The sequence below is a fragment of the Macaca thibetana genome, chromosome 1 (genome assembly GCF_024542745.1).
Source record: "Macaca thibetana thibetana isolate TM-01 chromosome 1, ASM2454274v1, whole genome shotgun sequence".
NCBI classification, from domain to species: Eukaryota; Metazoa; Chordata; class Mammalia; order Primates; family Cercopithecidae; genus Macaca; species Macaca thibetana.
Window position 1 is genome coordinate 150,267,419 of NC_065578.1, and position 25,037 is coordinate 150,292,455.

The 25,037-nt window shown below is 39.4% G+C and overlaps 2 protein-coding genes across 3 annotated transcripts in view; one reads left to right on the top strand and one right to left on the bottom strand.

The window, feature by feature from the left end:
- The window catches only part of SPATA45 (spermatogenesis associated 45), an 800,921-nt gene that overhangs the window by 743,290 nt on the left and 32,594 nt on the right, over nucleotides 1–25,037 (top strand). The gene's annotated exons all lie outside the window — the stretch shown is intronic.
- Nucleotides 1–25,037, bottom strand: part of FLVCR1 (FLVCR heme transporter 1) — a 36,119-nt gene that overhangs the window by 9,784 nt on the left and 1,298 nt on the right. For both annotated transcript variants that reach the window (XR_007719893.1, XM_050761747.1), the window contains exons 2-8: nucleotides 20,368–20,512; nucleotides 11,518–11,658; nucleotides 5,870–5,937; nucleotides 3,874–3,977; nucleotides 1,574–1,684; nucleotides 974–1,079; nucleotides 311–422 (exon numbers count right to left, since the gene is read on the bottom strand). Coding sequence is in view for 1 of the 2 variants with exons in the window: in XM_050761747.1 (XP_050617704.1) it covers nucleotides 311–422; nucleotides 974–1,079; nucleotides 1,574–1,684; nucleotides 3,874–3,977; nucleotides 5,870–5,937; nucleotides 11,518–11,658; nucleotides 20,368–20,512 (787 nt within the window). In the remaining variant the exon portion in view is untranslated. The remainder of the gene's footprint in view (nucleotides 1–310; nucleotides 423–973; nucleotides 1,080–1,573; nucleotides 1,685–3,873; nucleotides 3,978–5,869; nucleotides 5,938–11,517; nucleotides 11,659–20,367; nucleotides 20,513–25,037) is intronic.

Genomic DNA, 25,037 nt, shown 5'->3' on the forward strand with positions numbered 1-25,037 from the left:
TTGGTCTCAAACTCCTCACCTCAAGTAATCTGCCCGCCTCTGCTTCCCAAAGTGCTGGGATTATAGGCATGAGCCAACGCACCAGGCCTTTACTACTCTTTTTACAACAGTTTTGCTTGCTATGCAGAGTAACTATATTGAATTTGAAATCTGCAAAATGAATAGATTCATGTCCTTAGAAGAAAACAAATAATGTCCTGCTTTTTCCCTCATTTTTTCCCCTTGAGTTCTGCCAAGCTATTGAGAAGCAATATACATGAAAATTAACACATGACACAAGTCCTTTTGCCAGGCAAACGCCCTAATTTACCTGTTAAAATGATGCCTATAAACATCCAGACACAGAGAAAAATGTTTCCTGCCTTAGGACCATAATCTGATGTGAGCTTTCCTTGAGCCAATGTGAACAAAATTCCAAATATCTAAAATACAATAAGAAAAATAATTTGTTATTAAGTTTACTTATTTAAAACAAGTATAAAGTTTTCACCAGAACTTTTCTTAACTTATTGTTTATACGATTTGTTTTCTAGAAACATTCATTGAAAAGTTGAATTATTAAACAAAAACCATGGTCAGGCTGGGCACAGTGGCTCACACCTGTAATCCTAGCACTTTGGGAGGTTGAGGTAGGCGAATTGCTTGAGCCCAGGAGTCCGAGACCAGCCTGGACAACAAGGCGAAACCTCCTCTCTACAAAAAATAACAAAAAACATTTAGCTGGGCATGCTGGTGTGCACCTGTCATCCCAAATACTCTGGAGGCAGAGGAGGGAAGATTGCTTGAGCCTAGGAGTTTGAAGCTGCAGTGAGCCATGACTGCACTACTGCACTCCAGCTTGGGTAGCAGAGCAAAACCCTATTTCCAAAAAACAAAACAACAACAACAACAAATAAAACCATGGTCAAACTCATTACTCACTAGAATATCTGGTATAATAATCAACTCAGGTTTACAGAAATCAGAGGTTTACCTGTGCAGAAGCATTAAGAAGACCAGATGAAGTACCTTCAGATTCAGGGTAAGTGATTTCAACAGCAAATTCAAAACCCAAAGGGAGGTAACCAGTCATGAAGAAGCTAGGAAAATAAATCCAGAATTATAGAAAGAATTATCAGAAGGTCACAATCACATACTGATGTAATCATTCTGCATCTCAGGCTTATTCTAATGACCAAATAAGTGAATATTTTGAAGTTGCTATGTCAAAGTAAGGAACTATTATTATTGACGAATCAGCTCAAGGTTACAGAACTGGAAGCAACAAATACCAAATTTTTTTCTGAGAAAAATTTACTTCTAGTTTTGTAAGTCAACTGTCTTTGTAACCAAATAAACTTACACAGATTAAGTAAGGCTTATCCATTTTGTTAACCTATGGTATACCAAAAACCAATTTTAAAGAATTTTAATAGTTCTTAAGAATTACACGTTTATATGCACAGAATGAATCCTTAAAGTTTAAAATATTGAAGAACCTTTGGATGAACTTAAAAAATTAGAGACCAGAGTAATAATACTTCAGAATTATAACAGCATGCTATCACTCCTCCTAAACACATCTGATACTTACCCAAGCACCCCTCCAGTAACAAACACGATGATAATGTATCCAAGGTCCAATGTGAAAGTAAAGATAACCATTCCAATAAAAGACAAAATATAAACTATCAGAGTAGTCTGTCTAAAACAAAAACAACAAAGTTGTTAGTATTTTGTCTAATTCTCCTAGACATATAAAAATCATCACTCTTATCTGTTCAGTAATGAATCTTTGTTTTTCAAATTTCACCCCTTCTTGTCTATGGAAAATGTATCCACCAAAGCATAAATTTTAAAGCATTTTTAATTTAAGATTCAGCAGCATCAGGAAACAAAACCACACCATATCGAATGCTCAGACGGGGACACTTTTTTATGAATAAAATCATTTTTATGCCACCAAATGGGATAGTTCCCTATTCACATTTCAAGATTCGGATCAAATTCTACCTCTTCCAAATGCCTTCTAGAACCACACCAGCTTATGAGGGTCTCTCTTTCTTCTAAATTCCTTTGTCATTTTGGTACTATAAAACTGATGACATCTATTTTAGTTTGTTATATTATTTAACTTTTCACATGTGAATGCCTTATTTGCTTCATTTAGACCACAAACATGTTAACAACAGGGATCACATACTGCTTGCCATAATTTTCATCTAAGAGAGATGCACACAACAGGAGTTTGGTGAATGAATGGCAGTTACCCTGAGAAGAAAGCCACAGTGGCAAAGAACACACGTCTATGCCTATCAAGTTTTCTAAATGTATAATGGATGAAAAACTTAAGGAATTTAATCCTTTACATATGCTTCCTTCATCTATAAATCAAGTAGGTTTCACTCTAAGCTATCAGTTTACAATAATGAAGCTAAGGTAAGTGTTGTCTTAAATTATGGAAAAATTATCTTGGAGAATTTCAAGATTAGAGATATTTTTGGTAGGGTTTAGACTAATAATATCAAATATATCTTGAGCCTTGAAAGGTGCACGGGACACAGTTCCATATTTCATTCACTTATTCATTAATAGTTTCATTCATTCATTTCCAAGTACAGGGGGAAGTTTTGGCCTGTTAAAAAATGTGGTGATTCTTTTAACTCCCAGAGCAAAATATGCTGCCTCTGAAACCCTTTCTTAGTCTCCCAGTTGGTATCATTTATTTTCTTTGGTATTAGCATTTTGGTGGCTCCATATAATGTACAATTAACAGAATATATTTTCTTTTCTTTTTTTTTTTTTTAGACAGTGTCTTGCTCTGTCACCCAAGCTAAAGTCCAGTGGCATGCTATCTCAGCTCACTGCAACCTCTGCCTCCTGGGTTCAAGCAATTTTCCTTCCTTAGCCTCCTGAGTAGCTAGTATTACAGATGCCCATCACCACACTCAGCTACTTTTTGTATTTTCAGTAGAGATGGAGTTTTGCCATGTTGCCCAGGCTGGTCTCCAACTCCTGGCGTTAAGCAATCTACCCACCTTGGCCTCCCAAAGTGCTGGGATTACAGGCGTAAGACATTGTATCAAGCCAGCACTTTCACATTATGCATTATATTACAGTTAACTGGTACTATAGTCTGGGGGTACTTTAGCCAAAAAGTTTTTAGTAAAATAAAGCCTTATGCTCAACGATAATTTTTTGATCGGAAATAATTACTTTTTTGTTTTTGTATTTAAGCCCACAACATAAGAAAAGAACAAGATAGGCTGGGCATGGTGGCTCCTGCCTGTAATCCCAGCACTTTGGGAGGCTGAGGTGGGTGGACTGCCTGACCTCAGGAGTTTAAAACCAGCCTGGGCAACATGGCGAAACCCTGTCTCCAAAAAGTCAAAAAATTAGCTGAGTGCGGTGGTGCACACCTGTGGTCACAGCTACTCAGGAGGCTGAGGTGGGAGAATCACTTGAGCCTGGAAAGCAGAAGTTACAGTGAGCCAAGATGGTACCACTGCATTCCAGCCAGGGTGACAGAGTGAGACCCCACCTTAAAAAAAAAAAAAAAAAAAAAAAAAAGACAAAGTCTATCAAAAGTCAAATATTTCTCAGAATTGGCTCTTTTTAGAATAGAAATAATTCCTTCTGAAGTGGTAGGTATGAGTATTGTTAGAAAGAAGGGATTCATAAGGTATCCAAGTTCTCAAAATTGACATAAATGTGACCAATAAAATAATACAATACATAGAGGATTGAAACACTTAAGTGAAGAGAACCTACTAGTGTTTAGAATCCATATCTAAGTAATAACATGTTTTAAATTTCTTAAAATAAAAAGCAAATTGTCTTTTAAAATCAAAATACCTTTGGTTACACACCATACATGTATTTACTTTCACTTACTTGTATGTTTTGGTATAATCCAGCCATAAGCCACAAAGAATAGAGCCCACCATTCCAGCTACTACTAGTGTTAGCCCAATCCTTCCAGCATTGACTTCTTCTCCCTGAAAACAATTTGCATGAGAAGTTGATCAAATAAATGGATTAACTAATTCAGACTCTTCACATTCCCACACCTTTTCATAGTCAATGAAAATAATTAAACTAAGCACACAGTAGGAAGATTTAGTACATGTGTTAGGGTGGGAGGGGAGAGCAGGTAAAGAATATACATAAGCATTACATTTTAAAAAAAGAAAAGAAGCCTAAAATAATAGAAGAAATAAAAAAGGAAAAATTTCCTTAATCCTCTATGGTTAGAAGTACAATGATTTTTGCGAGGATTCTTAAGTATAGATAGTCATGTGTTCCATGATGACATCTAGCTCAACACTGACTCATATATACAGTAGTGATCCCGTAAGATTATAATACCATATTTTTATTCTACCTTCTCTGTTTAGATATATTTAGATACACAATACTTACCATTGTATTACAACTGCCTACAATATTCAGTAAAGTAACATGCTATACAGGTTTGTAACCTAGGAGCAACAGGCTATACCACACAGCCTAGGTATGCCTACTACCTAATGGTGTAGCCTACTAAACCTAATGGTGTAGCCTACTACACTGTATTATACTCACACAACAATAAAGTACACTGTATTATATTCACAACAATGAAACTGCCTAGTGAATTTCTCAGAAGGTATCTCTGTCACTAAGCAAGGTATGACACTGTATAGATGTCTCAAAAGGTGGTTAATCGATAGCTTTTACATAGTACAACTGCTTTACCCTTTCAAAAGCAAAGACACGTCAATCGGAACTTGATATTTATTTATCTATATTTATGCTGAGTTCCCTTAAAATGTTTTGTCTTTTTCCATATAACCAATCATATTATTTCCTAAAAATAAACTTAGGTATCATCACAGGGATAGTAACTTCTGCTTTCCATATTGTGTGGTTTTTTTTGTTTGTTTTTTTGAGGTGAAGTCTCACTCTGTCGCTAGGCTGGAGCGCAGTGGTGCTATCTTGGCTGGGATTACAGGTGTGGGCCACAGCGTCTGGCGTGTTTTTTGTTTTTTTTGAGACAGGGATTTGCTCTTATTGCCCAGGCTGGAATGCAATGGAACGATCTCGGCTCACCGCCACCTCCACCTCCCAGGCTCAAGCGTTTCTCCTGACTCAGCCTCCCGAATAGCTGGGATTACAGGCATGCGCAACCACGCCCAGCTAATTTTGTATTTTTAGTAGAGACGGGGTTTCTCCATGTTGGTCAGGCTGGTCTCAAACTTCCGACCTCAGGTGATCCTCCTCGGCCTCCGAAAGTGCTGGGTTTACAGGTGTGAGCCACTGCGCCTGGCCATACTGTGTGTTTTATAAACTGGATTAAATATGTTAAATTAAAATGATAGGAGGCCATTGTTTTGGAGTGAGCTCCCACACTAGACCCAACAGACCAGACCACACAGAACAGTGTCACTAGCGCTAGGTGCCACATAATCAAACCGAAATTTAAAATGGGCCACTTTTCCAAAAAAAAAGAGATTCATAAGCAACCTGTCAGATGGGGCCCAGTCCCCTTTGTTTTAATCCTATAAGGAAAGTAACTTTGTAACAACGAATCTGCTCTTTGCTCCTTGTTTCTGCTTTCTTCAGTCTTTTTCTGTCTATAAAGCCCATCTCCTCTGCTCAGCTCATCAGTACCTTTCTAAATCTTTAGATGGGATGCTGTCCGATAAAGGAATCGATAATAAAAGCCAATCAGATCTCTAAAGTTGTGGAAATTTCATTTTTTAACAAATATATTCTCAATTAAAACAAATGTAAATATTTGATAGCAACAATGTCATAATCCTTAATCTCATGACCCTGCTAACGACAGTTATATTGCTAAAGAAAAATTCTTGGCCAGGCATGCAATCTGACACAAGCAGAAGCTTACCTCATAATATGTCAATATCATTTGATTTAATAATGTTGAGACTGAATAAAAGGCACCAGTCATGATACCTACAATAATAAAGATGATGTTAAATCATGATATTTACAATAATAAAGAGAATACTAAAAGTGTGTCATTTACCAGTTCATGAAGTGACATGAAATATTATGTGACAATTGTGGAAATATATTTCTTTTCTTTTCTTTTCTTTTTTTTTTTTTTTTGAGATGGAGTCTCACTCTGTCGCCCAGGCTGGAAGTGCAGCAGTACAAACACAACTCACTGCATCCTTGATCTCCTGGGCTCAAACGATTTTCCTACCCCAGCCCCACAAATAGCTGGGACTAGAGGCACAGGCCACCGTGAATGGATAATTTTTGGATTTTTTGTAGAGATGAGGTTTTGCCACATTGCCTAGGATGTGGGTCTCCTTTTATACCTTTCAATGTTTTATAATTTTCTCTATGAAGTTCTTTTGGTATATTTATTCTAAGATATCTTTATAGTTTTAGTTGCTATTATAAAAGATATCTTTCATAGGAATACAATACTTATAAATACATAGGAATGCAATTGATATTTTCACATTGTCAGCTATTTAGTAACTTTGCTAACTCATTCTTACTAGTTTTAATAGCTGTCTCTAGGTTCTTTCATATTATTTTAATAGATGGATGATCACCAAACATTTTCTGTAAAGCATCAGGTAGCAAACCTTTGTTAGCTCTGTAGGACATATGGTCTCTGATGTAACTAATGTAACTACTCAACTCTGCCCTAGTAGTTCAAAAGCAGCTATAGACAATATGTAGACAAACAAAACTTTAATATAAAAACAGGCAATGGCCAGATTTGGCTCATGGGTCACGGTTTGCTGACCTCTGATATGCATAATTATAGTATGAGCAATAACATCTGTTTTCTGTTTCATATGCCTTTTATTTCTTTTTTCTTGTGTTATTGAGCCAGCCAGTACCTCCAGTTAGATGTTGAACGGAAGTGATGACAGTAAATATCCTTAAGGATACTTCTTATTGATTCTTAAGGAGAATGGCTCTAACGTTTGCCTTTAGTATAATACTTGCTATAGGGTCTTTGTAGATAAGCTTTATCAGGTTCAGAAAGTTCATTTGTTGGCACCTAATTAAACTGAAGAGCCTCCGCACAGCAAAAAACAAAACAAAACAAAACAAAACAAAAACTGTCATCAGAGTGAACAGACAACTTACAGAATGGGAGAAAATTTTTGCAATTTATCCATCTGACAAAGGTCTAATATCCAGAGTCTACAGGAATTTAAATTTACAAGAAAAAGACAACCTCAATAAAAAGTGGGCAAAGGACATGAACACTTGTCAAAAGACATTCATGTGGCCAAACATGAAAAAAAGCTCAACATCACTGGTAATTACAGAAATGCAAATCAAAACCACAACGAGATACCATTTCATGCCAGTCAGAATGGCGATTATTAAAATGTCAAGAAACAACAGATGCTGGCGAGGCTGTGGAGAAAAAAGAACACTTTTACACTGCTGGAAGGAGTATAAATTAATTCAACCACTGTAGAAGACAGTGTGACAATTCCCAAGATATAAAAGCAGAAATACCATTTGACCCATCAATCCCATTACTGGGTATATACCCAAAGGAACATATATCATTCTGTTATAAAGATATATGCACATGTATGTTTACTGCAGCACTATTCACAATAGCAAAGACATGGAATCAACCCAAATGCCCATCAATAATAGACTGGATAAAGAAAACGTAGTATGTTTACACCATGGAATACTATACAGCCAAAAAGAAATGAGATCAGGCCGGGTGCGGTGGCTCATGCCTGTAATCCTGACACTTTGGGAGGCTGAGGCAGGTGGATCACCTGAGATCAGGAGTTCGAGACCAGCCTGACCACCATGGTGAAACCCTGTCTCTACTAAAAATACAAAAATTAGCCGGACATGTTGGCACGTGCCTGTAATCCCAGCTACTCGGGAGGCTGAGGCAGGAGAATCACCTGAACCTGGGGGGCAGAGGTTGCAGTGAGCCGTGATTGTGTGCACTCCAGCCTGGGCAATAAGAGTGAAACTCTGTCTCAAAAAAAAAAAAAGAAATGAGATAAATGTCCTTTGCAGGGACATGGATGGAGCTGGAAGCAGTTATTCTCAGCAAACTAAGGCAATAACAGAAAACCAAATACAACACATTCTCACTTATAAGTGGGAGCGGAATGATGGACACATGGTGCATGAGGGTGGAAACAACAAACATTGGGACATTTCGGGTTTGGGGGAGGAAGAGCATCAGGAATAATAGCTAATGGATGCTAGGCTTAATACCTAGATGATGCCTGAGGTCAGGAATTCGAGACCAGCCTGGCTAACATGGCAAAACCCCATCTCTACTAAAAACACAAAAATTAGCCAAGTGTGGTGGCACTTGCCTGTAGTCCCAGCTACTCGGGAAGCTGAGGCAAAAGAACCGCTTGAACCCGGGAAGTGGAGGTTGCAGTGAGCCAAGATCACGCCACTGCACTCCAGCCTGGGTGACAGAGTGAGAAACCAACAAAACCGATATTGCAATTAACTTAATCATTTATATATAATCAAGGTTTTTGTTTTTTTGTTTTTTTCTCAGATAGAGTCTTGATCCGTCACCCAGGCTGGAGTGCAGTGGCACGATCTCAGCATATTGCAACCTTTGCCTCCCGGGTTCAAGTGATTCTCCTGCCTCAGCCTCCCGAGTAGCTGGAACTACAGGTGCACACCATCATGCCCAGCTAATTTTTGTATTTTCAGTAGACACGGGGTTTTGCCATGTTCGCCAGGCTGGTCTTGAACTGGCCTCAAGTGATCCACCCACCTTGGCCTCCCAAAGTGTTAGGATTACAGGCGTGAGCCACTGTGCCCAGCCCCAGTAAGCATTAAGCGATGTGGTACAAAGACACCAAAACTCCACAGATACCTGAGTGCTCACTGAAGGCACAATCTAACACCCTCGCTGGTGCTATTTTCTTCCTCCCCTTTGTCTATTCAAATCCAACCCACTCTTCAAGGCCCAGCTCAACCACTCCCTTCTGTGAGACTCTCCCTGCCATCCCTAGGCCTTCCCTTCATTTATCCTTTCTCAATGATAGGTCTCAATGAAGGCCTTCAGCATGCACTTGCCATACAACTTATCTTGTGTTGTTATCCTTTTGATAAATACCAACTGTAATGTTGCTTACTTTTCGGACATTTATATTATCTCCCCAGTTAGATGATCAATTTCCTATGGACAGAAATCATGTATCATGCCTCTTTCTAGCCACAAAACATCTAGAGCACTACTATACATTTAGTTGGTATTTGATAGCTATTGATGGAATAAATAAATAAAAGAATGAACACCAAAATGAACAATAAGTGAGGCAAAGATTAAGCTAGCTCTTGCAGGATTGCTTACAGAAAAAAGAAGCACATTTCCAGTAAAAGAAATATTGGCACAAAATTACAGAGACTAGAATTAACAGTGTATATCATGTGGAGATGTGTCTGTGTGTGTGTGCTTGTGTATGTCTGTGACAGGGGTTAGTTATAAGTGTGGCTGAAAGAGAATTTTGTATTGGGAAAATGAGTGATAAAAGAGTGATAACAAAAAGCCAGGCCAGATGCGGTGGCTCACACCTGTAATCCCAGCATTTTGGGAGGCAAAGGCAGACAGATCACGAGGTCAGGAGTTTGAGACCAGCCTGGTCAACATGGTGAAACCCTGCCTCTACTAAAAATACAAAAATTAGCCGGGCATGGTGGCATGCACCTGTAATCTCAGCTACTAGGGAGGCTGAGGCAGGAGAATTGCTTGAACCTGAGAGGTAGAGGTTGCAGTGAGCCGAGATTGCGCCACTGTCCTCCAGCCTGGGTGACAGAGCGAGACTCTGTCTCAAAAAAAAAAAAAAAGAAAACAGCCACCTTAAATGACAGGCAAAAGAAATTAATTTGCTCTACTATTTAACAATAAGCCACTATATTTTCTCTGTATCTAATTAGGAATTTTAGGTTTAACCTAAACAAGAAGGTAACCAGCAAAATTAAGAAAACGAACTATGTCATGCAAAAGTATTAATATATAAGGATGAGATGATACGGCATCTGGGATTTGCTTTAAAATATTCCAGGAAAGGCTGGGCGTGGTGGCTCACGCCTGTAATCCCAGCACTTTCGGAGGCCAAGGCGGGCAGATCACCTGAGATCAAGTGTTTGAGACCAGCCTAGCCAACATGGTGAAACCCTATCTCTACTAAAAATATGAAAAATTAGCCAGGTGTGGTTACGGGCACCTGTAATCCCAGCTACTCGAGAGGCTGAGGCAGAATTGCTTGAACCTGGGAGGTGCAGGATACAATGAGCTGAGATCGCACCACTGCACTACAGTCTGGGCAACAAGAGTGAAACTCTGTCTCAAAAAAATACATTCCAGGAAAAAAAGGGAGGAAATAGATGAAGCAAGAATGGCAAAATGTTGATAACTGTTGAAGCGGGGTGATGGCATACACAGGACATAGGTATATAGGAATTTATTAGATTAAATGTTCAACTTTGGTGATGAGTAATTTCTACTAAAAAAAAAAAGAACTAATCCTGGTAAAAATAGTTTAGGTCAGGACTTAATCTGCTATAACTTGTAAAACATTTATGTACCAGGGTTTGCATCCCCAAAAAATGTGAAACAGAGAATAGCAGTGAGTGATTTCTGGAGGCAAGACAGACAGAAATAGGGAGTGCTGGTGTTCACGTAAATGGTGTTAACACAAGAAACAAAGAATGAACTGTCAGAAAACTCTGAAGAAAACCAAGTGTGTTGGTGTCTGTAGTCAAACGTACAGTGTCAGGATGAATACCTGTCAGCTATCCTGAAAGATCTGGAGAGAGAGAATTTTCTTAGATGTCAAAACGGGTTAAGGTGAGTTCCTTAATGTCTAGTTTTGACTGAGAAGTCAAAACAGATGCCAGCTTGCAGTGTCAAAGAAAGGTATTGCTGATAGCATTTCCCACATGCTTATACAAGTATAACTATAGTTCACAAATGGCCTAAAACACTCCATGAGAACTCACAAAAGAAGACTGAGTTTCTCTATTTGAGAACTACTTTTCTTTCTTTCTTTTTTTTTGAGATAGTCTCACTCTGTTGCCCAGGCTGGAGTGCAGTGGCGCAATCTTGGCTCACTGTAACCTCTGCCTTCTAGGTTCAAGCGATTCTCCTGCCTCAGCTACCCGAGTAGCTGGGATTACAGGTGTGTGCCATCACACCCAGATAATTTTTGTATTTTTAGTAGAGATGGGGTTTCACCGTGTTCACCAGGCTGGTCCCAAACTCCTGACATCAAGTGATCCACACACCTCGGCCAACCCAAGTGCTGGGATTACCAGCGTAAGCCATCATGCCTGGCCAAAAACTACTTTTTAAAAATTATTATTTTTAAAAACATGTAAGAAGATCCATCCTGGATTTTCTGCTTTTAGTTTAAAATTTAAATTCATGATTATGCTATAGAGTTAACAGGCCAATCTCATTGAAGTTCAAACCACTAGGTTAAATGAAAAGAATTCACAACGCTGAAAGGCTCACACAGACATTAAAGAAAGTACAAGAAAACCACTTACCATAAGTGATCAACAGAAGGACAAAAGGAATGTTTTTAAACAGGTTTCTTATTGATTTCTTATAGGAGTACTCTTCAGGGGGACTGTCTTGAAGAGCTGCTTGAGCCTGACTTGGTGGATACCGAGGTTTTTCTTTGAAGGCTGAGAATATATATAAAAAGATTATGTATATTTAATATATGTATGATATGTTGTTATATATTACAATAAGTAATTAATTATATGTATCTTCCTTAGTGAGCAGACAGAATACAGTCTAAGTTTAAAGAGGTAGTATAAGTCTTTTATGGTGAGGGTTTTCATTTTCACTGATTTCTAAGTGAAGTATAACACTGTCATCTCAGTTCTCTGAAACTGACTAAAACTCAGAGATATGGCCAATTTCACATAATGAACTGCAAAACCATCAATAACATGCCACAACCTTGCTGACTGATTATTCTATTTACCTAAGAAAGACTAATTTTTACTACATCAAATATTCAACAACTCTACTTTTAAATTCAGTTCAATTTGTAATTAGAGATAAACATGAAGGCTGGGCACAGTGGCTCATGCTTGTAATCCCAGCTCTTTGGGAGGCTGAAGCAGGAAGAACCCTTGAGCCTGGGAAGTCAAGGCTGCAGTGAGCTGTGATTGCGCCATTGCACTCCAGCCTGGGCAACTGAGCAGGACCCTCTCTCCAAAAAAAAAAGGAAAATAGAAGAGAGAAATAAAAAATCAGATATGAGGAAGCCAATATACTATTGAACTTTTAAAGGACTTGAGTTAGTAACCATTTTCTTCTGAAATTTGATATAAAGTTTATCATCTGATCCAACTGCACCTCTGGGATTGAAAAATTTCAGGTGGATTCATGGAAGCAGAGCTAGGTCTTACTAACTCACTTGAGCTGCATATGGAAAGGACAGGGGTAGAGCTAAGAGACATAAAAGTGTAGTATATGGTGTCTGATACTGTAAGTTTCAGCACTGTCCATTTCTAGTTAGAAATTTCACAGCCATCCCAGGCACACATCTAGAGACCACCTTTTAGCTGTGCAGGAAAGGATCAACCAACTTTCCACAAAAGATGGCTATAGAGAGATTTCTTTAGGATTAGGCTAACCAGAAGTCAAGACTAATTCATAGGCCAGGCATGGTGCTCACTTTGGGAGGTCAAAGTAGAAGCATCACTTGAACAAGACTGTTGCTAGAAAAAAATTGTTTAAACTAGCTAGGCATGGCAGCATGCACCTATAATCCTAGCTACTTGTGAGGCTGAAGTGAGAGGATCGCTTCAGGATCACTTCATTGAGCCCAGGAGTAAAGGCTGCAGTGAGCTGGGATCATCATATCACTACACTCTAGCCTAGGTGATAAAGCAAGACCTTGTCTGTAAAAAACAAACAAAAAAACACAAAAAACTATTTACAGAAGGGCTGAACTGCTAAAATACGGTACAGCAGAAATTAAAATCTAGTCTTTGTATTGACTCCAAACTTTAAAGTGTCTCAAAATTGTTAACTACAATAGTAGGAAAATACTGTACTTCATTGAATCTAAAATACTCTAATGCTTGCAGTCAATGATCTTGCCAGGTATCAATAGAAGGTTTTCACATAACCATGTCTCAATTACCACAAATGTTAGATGCCACTGATTATTAAAGGCATCTTGATTTCAGAGATTTCATGAAAAAAGTATACCTCGGGATTGATGAAACAGGGTAAATTCAAAAAGAAAAAAGAAGCCTGGCACAGTAGCTCACACTTGTAATCCCAGCACTTTGGGAGGCCGAGGCAGGTGGATCATTTGAGGTCAGGAGTTTGAGACCAGCCTGGCCAACATGGTGAAACCCCATCTCTACAAAAAAATACAAAAATCAGCCAGGCATTAATGGTGGCACATGCCTGGAGTCCCAGCTACTTGGGAGGCTGAGGCAGGAATTACTTGAACCCAGGAGGTGGAGGTCGCAGTGAGCCACGATTGTGCCACTGCACTCCAGCCTGGGCAACGGAGTGAGGCTGTCTCAAAAAACAAAACAAAACAAAAAAACAGAAAGAAAAAAGAAGGTAAATGGAATCAGAAAATAACATTGTTTAGGAATTTTTTTTAGAAATTAGGATTTTTCTGCCATCCTCAGCCAGACAGTAAGAAAAAACATTTTGAAATTAGGATTTCTTTTTTTTTTTTTTAATTGGCTATTTCTTTCTTCCAACAAGGAAGACCTGCTTTGTAGTTTGAAAGAGGGTTATATCTGATGGACCTATCAACTGGAATCATTTGGAAATTTAAAAATAATAAAGATTTTGAGATTCTACCCAAGGCTCAATGAATCAGAAACTCCAGGATGAAGCCAAAGAAACTGTTTTAAACACAAAACTCCCCAAATGCTTTTGAAAACCAGCCAGGGAGAAACAATCACTGGGAAAGTAAGAAACGACCCTTAAAATTTCCATGAAATACTGTAATTCTCTAATTTTCCCGTTTGCTGCTAAAAATGTTTTAAATTACAGTTCATTGCTGACCAACACATTAACTGTGATATAACTAAAACTTACCAAACTAAAATATACTTCTATTTTTACAGATCTCACAACTAATTAAAGTGGAGATATAACTCATAAATATTTACTTTTTAATATCCTTACATTGGAAGGCTGGTACACATAAAAGGTTTAAGTTGCAAATCCTCCTCTTCCTTTCATTCTATCTGATCTTGTACTGTTAGGATGTCTGTTGTCCTTTTCTGAGTCTCTTTGTATCCTAATCAGATAGGAAATATCTCTTTTTACTAAGATTGGTAATGCAGAACTCATATAGTTATAAAACGAAGTTTCAGAAAGTAAAAACTATGCTTACTAGGTAGTCATGGGTACTTAATGAATCTTAAGTCTCTTACTTTTTTATTTACCATGGCAAAATAAATCTAAATGGCTCAAATCTGAACTGAAATGCAAAAATGAAAATACTTCTGACTTCTGGCTGGGCGCAGTGGCTCAGGCCTGTAATCCCAGCACTTTGAGAGGTCTGAAGCGGGCGAATCACCAGAGGTCAGGAGTTGGAGACCAGCCTGGCCAACATGGCAAAAACCTGTCTCTACTTAAAACACAAAAATTAGCCAGGGGTGGTGGGCGCCTTAACCCCAGCTACTTGGGAGGCTGAGGCAGGAGAATCACTTGAACCCAGGAGGCAGAGGTTGCTGTGAGCTGAGGTCGCACCACTGCACTCCAGCCTGGTCGACAGAGTGAAACTGTGTCTCAAAAATGAAAAGACTTCTTACCAGTCTTTAAATCCACTACACTTATTTTTTTTTTTTAATACAAGAGTTATCTTTTAGTTTCAGGAAGTCAAACTATCTTTTGGCAAAAAGCGAGCCTGTATTTACCAGCTACATGTTGTAGGAAAGTCGAACTTAAGTCTACTTGAAGAAAGAGAAACAAAAAGCCACAGATCTATGACCTTGTTTACGCCTAGCTGCTACTTTTAAAGGATGAAATATGGCTTCTTCTTTCTCCTTTGAAACAGAAAAATAATAGCTTTCTATTGTCTTCTCCCAACCAAAATTTGCACCAATAAAACAATTGATTATTTGAAGCAGTTATTCTCCACTTCTGGCGTTAGTCTTATAAAGTAGCCAAAATATTCTCGAGCACCACATTCAAACTTTTCCCCCTGTGATGAATATGTTGTAAATCTATTGCTGTTTAGGGCCACTTTTACTTCTTAAAATCATATTTTAACATTTTTAAAATTTCATTATTTGTCCCTGTGTGATTCAGGCATATATTACATATATTAGGTTATTAAAAGACAAATAAATGTTTGAATCCTGGCTCTGCCTCAGCTCACTGTATGACTTTGAGGAAGTAAATCCCTGTCTCCCGCCTTTACAGCTTTCTCATCCATAAAATGTAAATAACAACAACAAGCTGTTATGAAGATTACATGATACAATATATGTAAAATAATTCTGTAATTATCAAGTGCAACACAAAATATATTGTCTTTTTTGGACGAATATTTATTTAAAAAAATCAGAGACTACCTCAGGAGCTTGAAATTCTTACAGACTAAGTTAAATGTATTTCTGTTAAAAGTATGCAGCCGGGCCGTGCATGGTGGCTCACGCCTATAATCCCAGCACTTTGGGAGGCCGAGACAGGCGGATCACCTGAGGTCAGGAGTTTGAGACCAGCCTGACCAACATGGAGAAACCCTGTCTCTACTAAAAACACAAAATTAGCCATGTGTGGTGCCGCCCTCCTGTAATTCCAGCTACTCAGGAGGCTGAGGCAGAATGGCTTGAATCTGGGAGGCGGAGGTTGCGGTGAGCCGAGATCGCGTCACTGCACTCCAGCCAGGGCAACAAGAGCTAAACTCTGTCTCAAAATAAAATAAAATAAAGTTTATTTGTTTTTGTTTTTTTGGGGGGGGGCGGACAGAGTCTCACTCTGTCGCCCAGGCTGGAGTGCAGTGGCGTGATCTCAGCTCACTGCAAGCTCCGCCTCCTGGGTTCAGGCCATTCTGCTGCCTCAGTCTCCCGAGTAGCTGGGACTACAGGCGCCCGCCACCACGCCCGGCTAATTTTTTGTATTTTTAGTAGAGACGGGGTTTCACCGTGTCAGCCAGGGTGGTCTCAATCTCCTGACCTCGTGATCCGCCTGCCTCGACCTCCCAAAGTGCTGGGATTACAGGCGTGAGTCACCGCGCCCGGCCAAAATAAAGTTTATAGATATCCTGAATTAAGAATCAAAAGCAGCTGGGCATGGTGACTCATGCCTGTAATCCCTGCACTTTGGGAGCCCAAGGCAAGCTGGGAACAGCCTGGGCAACATGGTGAAACCCTGTCTACAAAAAATATAAAAATTAGCCAGGCATGGTGGTGCACACCTGTAGTCCCAGCTACTCAGAGGGCTGAGGTAGGAAGATTGCTTGAGTCTGGTCAGGAGATCGAGGGTGCAGTGAGCTGAGATTGTGCCACTGCACTCCAGCCTGGGTGACAGGGTGAGACCCCATCTCTTAAAAAAGAATCAAAAGTAAAATTATACACACATTATATGCTTATGTGTTTAAGTACATTAATATTAAATATTTTTATTGTGATTACTTTTGGCTTCTGTCATCCACTCAATTTAGTGAATCAGGAAAGGTTTTTTTTTTTTTTTGAGACGGAGTAGCGCGTTCTCGGCTCACTGCAAGCTCCGCCTCCCGGGTTCACGCCATTCTCCTGCCTCAGCCTCCCGAGTAGCTGGGACTACAGGCGCCCGCCGCCACGCCCGACTAATTTTTTGCACTTCTGGTAGAGACAGGGTTTCACCCTTTTAGCCAGGATGGTCTCGATCTCCTGACCTCGTGATCCACCCGCCTTGGACTCCCAAAGTGCTGGGATTACAGGCGTGAGCCACCGCGCCCGGCCTGACAGGAAAGTATTTTAATTGACACATGAGTTAAATGACATAGTTTACTGCTCTGCTGCACAAGAACAGCTTTTAAATACAATAGCATTACCACTTATGCAAGAATCTGAATTCGAACAAAAAATAGGCTCAGTAAAAATTAAAATGATATATTTTTATCTGTAACTTTTATATATGGAGTTAAATTGTCTAGGCTTAAATCTGACCTTCAGTGTTTACTATGACCTTGGACAAATTAGATTTAACTAAATTCTGTGTCTCAGTTTCCTCGTCTATAAAATGGGAATAATATTGGTACCTTCCTCATAGAGTCATGAGGATTAAATGATATACAGCATGTAGTAAGCCTCTAAACACGTTTGGTACATATCAACAAACCAAATATTTGAGGATATAATAGAGTTCTCCTAATAGGAATAGTATTAGTGTGAAATTCAGTGGAATACTTGGGTTAATTCCTGGAAACACTAGATGGATTATACTCAATATAAGCTCCATGAGGGAAAGGAACAGAATTACATGGCATGAACCTTTGAGACAATATTTTAAGTAGACTGCTATCAATTTAGTACATGTCACATTGCTGAAAAACCTTAACAAAATTAAATTATTTTGTAAGAATTTGGTGGGACTTCCAAAGTAACTATGGGTAGAATTTAGAGAGAAGTAAAACCACCTTTTAGTAATTAAGGAACTTTATTTGGTATGGATTTTTAAAATAATCCAAAGTTTGCTCAACAGCAAATATTTGGGAACGAGGAAAACAAGTACATGTTCTATTTAAATGTCACAATTTTCAACTTAAGACTTTCATATCACAACTACATATTATCTTGCTTTTATAATATGTTTGGGATCATAAAATTAAAATTAGAGTCCTCCAAGCAAAAATTGACCAAGAGCCTTTTTTTAAAGGCATTTTCCCCTTTATTTTCCCCTCATTTCTATTTCCATTCTCTACCTGTAGGCCATGAGTACATAATTAGTTAAGTACATAATTAGCTCTCTCTTTTAATTTCTCAAATAACAAAGGGTAATATGCCAATAGTCATACCTATTATTATAATAACATTCTTGGTCTCCCTCCTTCAACAAGTAAAAATCTTATATTTGTAGCAGTTTAAACATACACACATCACATGTATGATTTTGTGATATCTTACATGCAACCTCTTACTTTCTCACTTCTTTCTGAGACAAGCAATTGAAGAGGATTTAAAAAAAAAAAAAAAGGAAAACTGGAATTTATGTGAAGACACAAAAGCAATCAAAAGAAAGAGAATTTTGGCCGGGTGCAGTGGCTCACGCCAGTAATCTCAGCGCTTTGTGAGGTCGAGGCAGGTGGATCACCTGAGGTCAGAAGTTCGAGATCAGTCTGGCCAACATGGTGAAACCCTGTCTCTACTAAAAATACAAAAATTAGCCAGGCATGGTGGCATGCGCCTGTGATCTCAGCTACTTGGGAGGTTGAGGCACAAGAATTCCTTGAACCTGGGAGGCAGAGGTTGCAGTAAGTCGAAATTGCACCCCTGCACTCCAGCCTGGCTGACAGAGCAAGACTCTGTCTCAAAAAAAAAAAAAAAACCCACAAAAAATTAGCCAGGTGCGGTGGCAAACGCCTATCATGCCAGGGAGGGAGGCTGAGGCATGAAAACTGCTTGAACCCAGGAGGCAGAGATTGCAGTGAATCCAGATAGCGCCACTGCCCTCCAGCCTGGGTGACAGAGCAAGACTCCGTCTCGATAAAAAAAAGAAAAGAGAATTCTATACTTTAAAAATCCCTATTGCTGGCCAGGCACAGTGGCTCATGCCTATAATCCCAGCACTTTGGGAGGCTGAGGCAGGTGGATCATTTGAGGTCAGGAGTTCAAGACCAACCTGACCAACATGGTGAAACCCTGTCTCTACTGAAAATACAAAAATTAGCTGGGCATGGTGGTGCATGCCTGTAAGCCCAGCTACTCGGGAGGCTGAGGCAGGAGAATCACTTGAACTCGGCAGGTAGAGGCTTCAGTGAGCTGAGATCATGCCACTGCACTCTGGACTGGGTGACAGAGCGAGACTCTGTATCAAAAAAAAAAAAAAAAATTCCCTATTGCAAATGGAAGGTCCGTTTATGCAAAATGTATTTCCTATTTCATCTAGCAAATCAAACATGGCTACCAGAAAAGTAGACTTAATAATTTTGGTGTTTTTTTTTTTTTTAAGAATACAAATTTCTTTTAAAACTTTGCTAAACTGCTAAAATAGGATAGGAATAATGTGTCCTTTTTAGTAGTCTGCACATCACAAATATGCCATTCCCTAACTAACTGAAAACAAAAACCAATAAGTAGATTAGACATGTTGGAATACTTCATATGATACCAAGAGAACATTCTGCTCATTATATTAAGGGAAATTAAGTACGTGGGCTGACCTTCCTGTACCTGGATCCTGCAGTTCATCTACCAAGGCAGTCTCTATTCAAACACTCTAGAATGTTCAGCATACATTTCTTTGAAAACTAAGGATTTTATATCTGGAGATCATAAAATATGAATTTTCCATTACTATTATAGCCATTGTAAAAACGAGTATAAAAATTTTGAAACTCCAGCTATATTGAAATTATAAATTTGAATGATTAAAAGATAGCATTCCAACTTTATTAGTTATTTTCCTCTTCAAATCAATTTCAGATATGAGTGCCTAAAGGGCAATATTATAGTTATGCTAGCAGCTATATTACTTAAATAAACCTTACCTATCCTTTTCCCTGAAATCAAAAGTTTCCCATTAAAAATAAACTTTAAAAAGCAGACCTTCCCAAAGCTTCTTCCAAACTGATGATGGCTGCTTGCAGCTGATTTTGACTGACTGCTTCAAGAGACAGGCCCAGACGAGAGGACTCAGTGACGGGTGGTGGCAGCCGTGCTTTGCTGGAGTGGCCTAACAAGTAGATAGTTGCCACAGTTTGAAATTCTGCTGAACAGCTGCTGCCCAGGACCATTCACTAGTCAACATTTTCAGATCCAGTTAATTGTTAAATTGGAAATCCTTGGGAGAATTTAGCATTACCAGAAAGACCATAGCCTACGGGCATCACTTCAAAGTATGGCAAGAACTTTTTCCTGGCTAGGTAGGCATAAAAGGCATAAGATGCAGATCATGTAGGCGAATATGGGAAAAGGAGGCAGGTAATATATTTGAAACCAACAGTTACCAAGAAGAAAAGTTAGTAGAGAGATAAATGAATTAGTCCTCAAACCCTTTACGATGTGAAAACAGATGTAGTGGGCCATAACATCCCTAGGGTTGTAGCATTCATTACCTAAGTAAGACAGGGCATGGAAGAATGAAACAAGCATATGACACTTGAGATATTAGCAACAAAAATTTCCAGAGTTAGTCATCCTCAAATTTCTATCATGCATTCATTTAAGCTTTAGGGAAAGTAATTCACTTACCAATTGCTGTTAAAATAAATAAAAGTGTGGCAACAGCTGATGTTCCATAAAACATGGTGCTGATATTATAAGCCAGGAGATTTGTGTCATTCTGTGTGTTGGGTACTAAAACTGGTGGTAGCAAAAAGCCAACTGCAGTTCCAAGCTGAAAAACACATAGTCTTGTTAACAGCTATTATCATTAGAGAAAAAAGTAAATGCTGGCAATTAACAGAACATAAAGAGGACAGCTGGTGTTTATTTTTATTTATTTATTTTTTTGAGATGGAGTCTGGCTCTGTTGCCCAGGCTGGAGTGCAGTGGCCGGATCTCAGCTCACTGCAAGCCCCGCCTCCCGGGTTCACGCCATTCTCCTGCCTCAGCCTCCCGAGTAGCTGGGAGTACAGGCGCCCGCCACCTCGCCCGGCTAATTTTTTTTTGTATTTTAGTAGAGACGGGGTTTCACCGTGTTAGCCAGGATGGTCTCGATCTCCTGAACTCGTGATTCGCCCGTCTCGGCCTCCCAAAGTGCTGGGATTACAGGCTTGAGCCACCGCGCCCGGCCGACAGCTGGTGTTTATAAAGGTGCTTTGAAAATTAAACTATTATGTTCTTTTGTTGTTTTTTTGTTTTGTTTTTTTTTTGAGACAAAGTCTCACTCTGTCACCCAGGCTGGAGGGCAGTGATGCAATCTCGGCTCACTGCAACCTGTCCCTCCCAGGTTCAAGCGATTCTCCTGCCTCAGCCTCCTGAGTAGCTGGGATTACAGGCACACACCACCACGCCCAGCTAATTTTTGTATTTTTAGTACAGACGGGGTTTCACCATGTTGGTCAGGCTGGTGTCGAACTCCTGACCTCATGATCTGCCTGCCTCGGCCTCCCAAAGTGCTGGGATTACAGACATGAGCCACTGCACCCAGCCTAAACTACTATGTTCCAATGTCTTTTTTACTATTGTATTGTTAAAGGGAAATTGCTGACCAATAGCTTTCCTATTCAAAAAACATTTACTGAGTTCCTACCATCTGAGTGATGCTGCTATCAAGTTGTGTAATATACAGTCCTTGCCCTGTAGATGCCTACAAAAGGGGAATAAGAATATGCAAAATAAGGCTGACAAAAGATGACCTACAGAATGAGAAAGTATTTGTAAATTATTTATCTGATCAGGGTATAGCTTCCAGAATCTATAAATACCGATTACAACTCAACAACAAAAAAGCAATATCCCAATTTAAAAATGGGCAAAAAACTTGAAGAGACATTTCTCCAAAGAAGATATACAAATGGTCAATAAACATTTGAAAACATGCCCAAATCAAAACTATAATAAGATACCACTCCACACCAGGTAGCATGGCTACTATAATAATAATAATAGCAATAGGAAAGTGTTGGCAAGAATGTGGACAAATTGGAACCCTTGAATACTGCTGGTGAAACTATAAAATGGTGCAGCCACTGCAGACAACAGTTTGGCAGTTCCTTAATAAGTTTAACATAGAATTACCATATGACCTAGCAATTATACCTCTAGGTATATGTCCCAAAAACTGAAAACAGAAATTCAAACAAATAATTATATATGAATGTTCATAGCAGCCCTATTCACATTACCACAATAACCAAAAGGTGAAAATAACACAAACGTTTATCAACAGATAAGTGGATAAACAAAACGTTGTATATTCATACAATGAAATTATTCAGCTATTAAAAAGGAATGAAGTACTGATACAGTGCTACAACATGGATGAACTTTGCAAATAAGCTAAGTGACAGAAGCCAGACACAAAAGGTCACCTACTGTATGATTCCATTTATATGAAATATCCAGAACAAAACAGGTCAATCCACAGAAAAAGAAGGGAGATTAGTACTTGCCACAGGCTAGGGGAGGGGGCAATGGTGGGGAAGTGACTGTTTAGTAGGTATTGGGTCTTCTTTGGGGGTGGATAAAAATGTTTTGAAACTAGATAGAAGTAACAGTTGCACAACACTGTAAATGCACTAAATGCCACTGAATTGTACACATTAAAATGGTTAGTTTCATGTTATGTGAATTTTACCTCAACAAAAAATATGGCTAAATATCATAATCACAACAAGAATTAAAATCAAACTATTAGGAGGTTCAATGAAGGAAGGTTTTTAGGAGGAAGATTTTTAGAAGGAAGGGTGTGAAGAGAAAGGGCCCAAGAAAGGAGTCTGAGGCACAGAGAGTCACAATTATCATATATTTCATTTGCTGCCTTACAAAAAGCTGAATAGAGAGAATACAACTGATAATTACAAGACAGTGTGGTAATACAGAACTGTGATTGAGACATAAAGAGGGCCAAGACTGGGAAGACCACGTAATTTACTATCCATCTAGAACACTCTTCAGAATGAAAGGGACTTCATTAGTAATTATACCAGACAACAGGTGTACCACCTGGACTATCCCAGGCAAACTGGGACATATGATCATGGTAGTTAAGAGAGTACTTTGGGGGAGCACCTTACATAGAAATATTATTCAGCTATCAAAAAGAATGAAGTAAAAGAAATGGAGTTCAGGTGGCCAGGCGCAGTGGCTCACACCTGTAATCCCAGCACTTTGGGAGGCCGAGACGGGAAGATCACGAGGTCAGAAGATCGAGACCATCCTGGCTAACATGGTGAAACCCCATCTCTACTAAAAATACAAAAAATTAGCCGGGTGCGGTGGTGGGCGCCTGTAGTCCCAGCTACACGGGAGGCTGAGGCAGGAGGATGGCGTAAACCCGGGAGGCGGAGCTTGCAGTGAGCCAAGATTGCGCCACTGCACTCCAGCCTGGGCAACAGAGCAAGACTCCGTCTCGGGAAAAAAAAAAAAAAAAAAAGAAATGGGGTTCAGAAAAAGTTCCTGGAGGACCAAAGATCTGAATAAGAAATTGGAGTTAGTCAAGTGAAGAAATATTCCAAGCCAATAGGACATTACATACAAGGCCAGGCGGGAAAGGGCATGACCTTGTGAGAAACTGTAAGTATGCATAGTTCTGCATAGAGCAGAGAAAGCATACGTCTGTGGGGACAGGGGTTGTGGAGACAGATAAAGCAGAAGGGCTGGCAGGAGGCAGATCTGGAGGGTACCATATGTTGCATTAGTGTTTGAATTTTATCCTAAGGACAACGGAAGCCACTGCAGGAGTAAGGATGTGCCCTGAACAGATTCACACATGTAAAAGACCACAATGGATGAATGTGGAGAACAGAGGGAATAGGGCAAGAGCTACAGATAGGGAGGACAATTAGCAAGCTCCGGCCCAAACCAAGACAGTGGCATTAGAGATAAAGGGAAATGTGCAAGGAGAAAGCAATTTTGAGTGATGTGTTCCCATGAGATATCCAAGTAGACTACCCAGCTGGCCAGTATCCGTATGAGTCTGAAGCTCCTTTATTTATTCCACATGGTTTTAAGGAGAGTAATAAATGCTGGTGATACAGTTGTGTACATTCAGACCACATGCCTATTTTCATGAAACTTACAATCTAATGGTGGGGATGGGAGAACAGTAATAGGTAAGTGACATAAACGTGTAAACAATAACATATAAGACAGGGATGAGTGCTATAAGGAGAATTAAAATAATGTAAAGAGAGTGACTGGGCAACTCTAAATGGGATCAAGAAATGCTACTGAATATTTAAAATGAATTTAAACTGAGAGATGTGTGACAAAAAGAATCTAATCATGGCCGGGCGTGGTGGCTCACACCTGTAATCCCAGCACTTCGGGAGGCAGAGGTGGGCAGAGAGCTTGAGCTCAGGAGTTCGAGACCACCATGAGCAACATGGAGAAACCCCATTTCTTCAAAAAAACAAAAAACAACAACAACAAAAAAACTTTATAATAGCTTCTGTCCAAACCTGCAGATGCAATCAACTCAAGTATCAGTCATAAATTGTTTTGGACACACAAACAACTATAGTTCAACCCACTCCATCTTCTGTACTTTTAGATTAGGGAAATGACTATAAAGCAATAAGCATGTAGATTCTCCGGCCTCGGCCACCTGAGTAGCTAGGATTACAGGCATGCACCACCATGCGCCACTAATTTTTGTGTATTTGGTTTTGCCATGTTGGCCAGGCCAGTCTCAAACTCCTGGCCTTGATCAAGTGATCCGCCTGCCTCAGCCTCCCAAAGTGCTGAGATTACAGGCATGAGCCACCACGCCCAGCCCAGAACTGTTAGTTAGCAGTCATTTACGTGTTCTTTATGTGCCAGGCACTGTGCTGACTGTTAATATATGAAATTAAAAGGGAGCTGTTCACAATGACCTCTCAAAATGGAAACAATCTTTCCAGAATCCAATACCTTCCTTTCACAAAGAATACACTGGTGACAAAAATAATACCTACCCAAGTCTTGTTTATTACTGCATTGACAAGTTTTCTGTTAGGCATAAACAAGCCAATACAGTTAATTATTATTATTATTATGGTTACAGTTTATTATTATTATTATTTGAGATACAGTCTCACTCTGTTACCCAAGCTGGAATGCAAAGGTGTGATCTCCACTCACTGCAACCTCCACCTCCCGGATTCAAGAGATTCTCCTGCCTCAGCCTCCTGAGTAGGTGGGACTACAGGTGCCTGCGAGCAGGCCCGGCTAATTTTTGTATTTTTAATAGAGACGGGGTTTCCCCATGTTGCCCA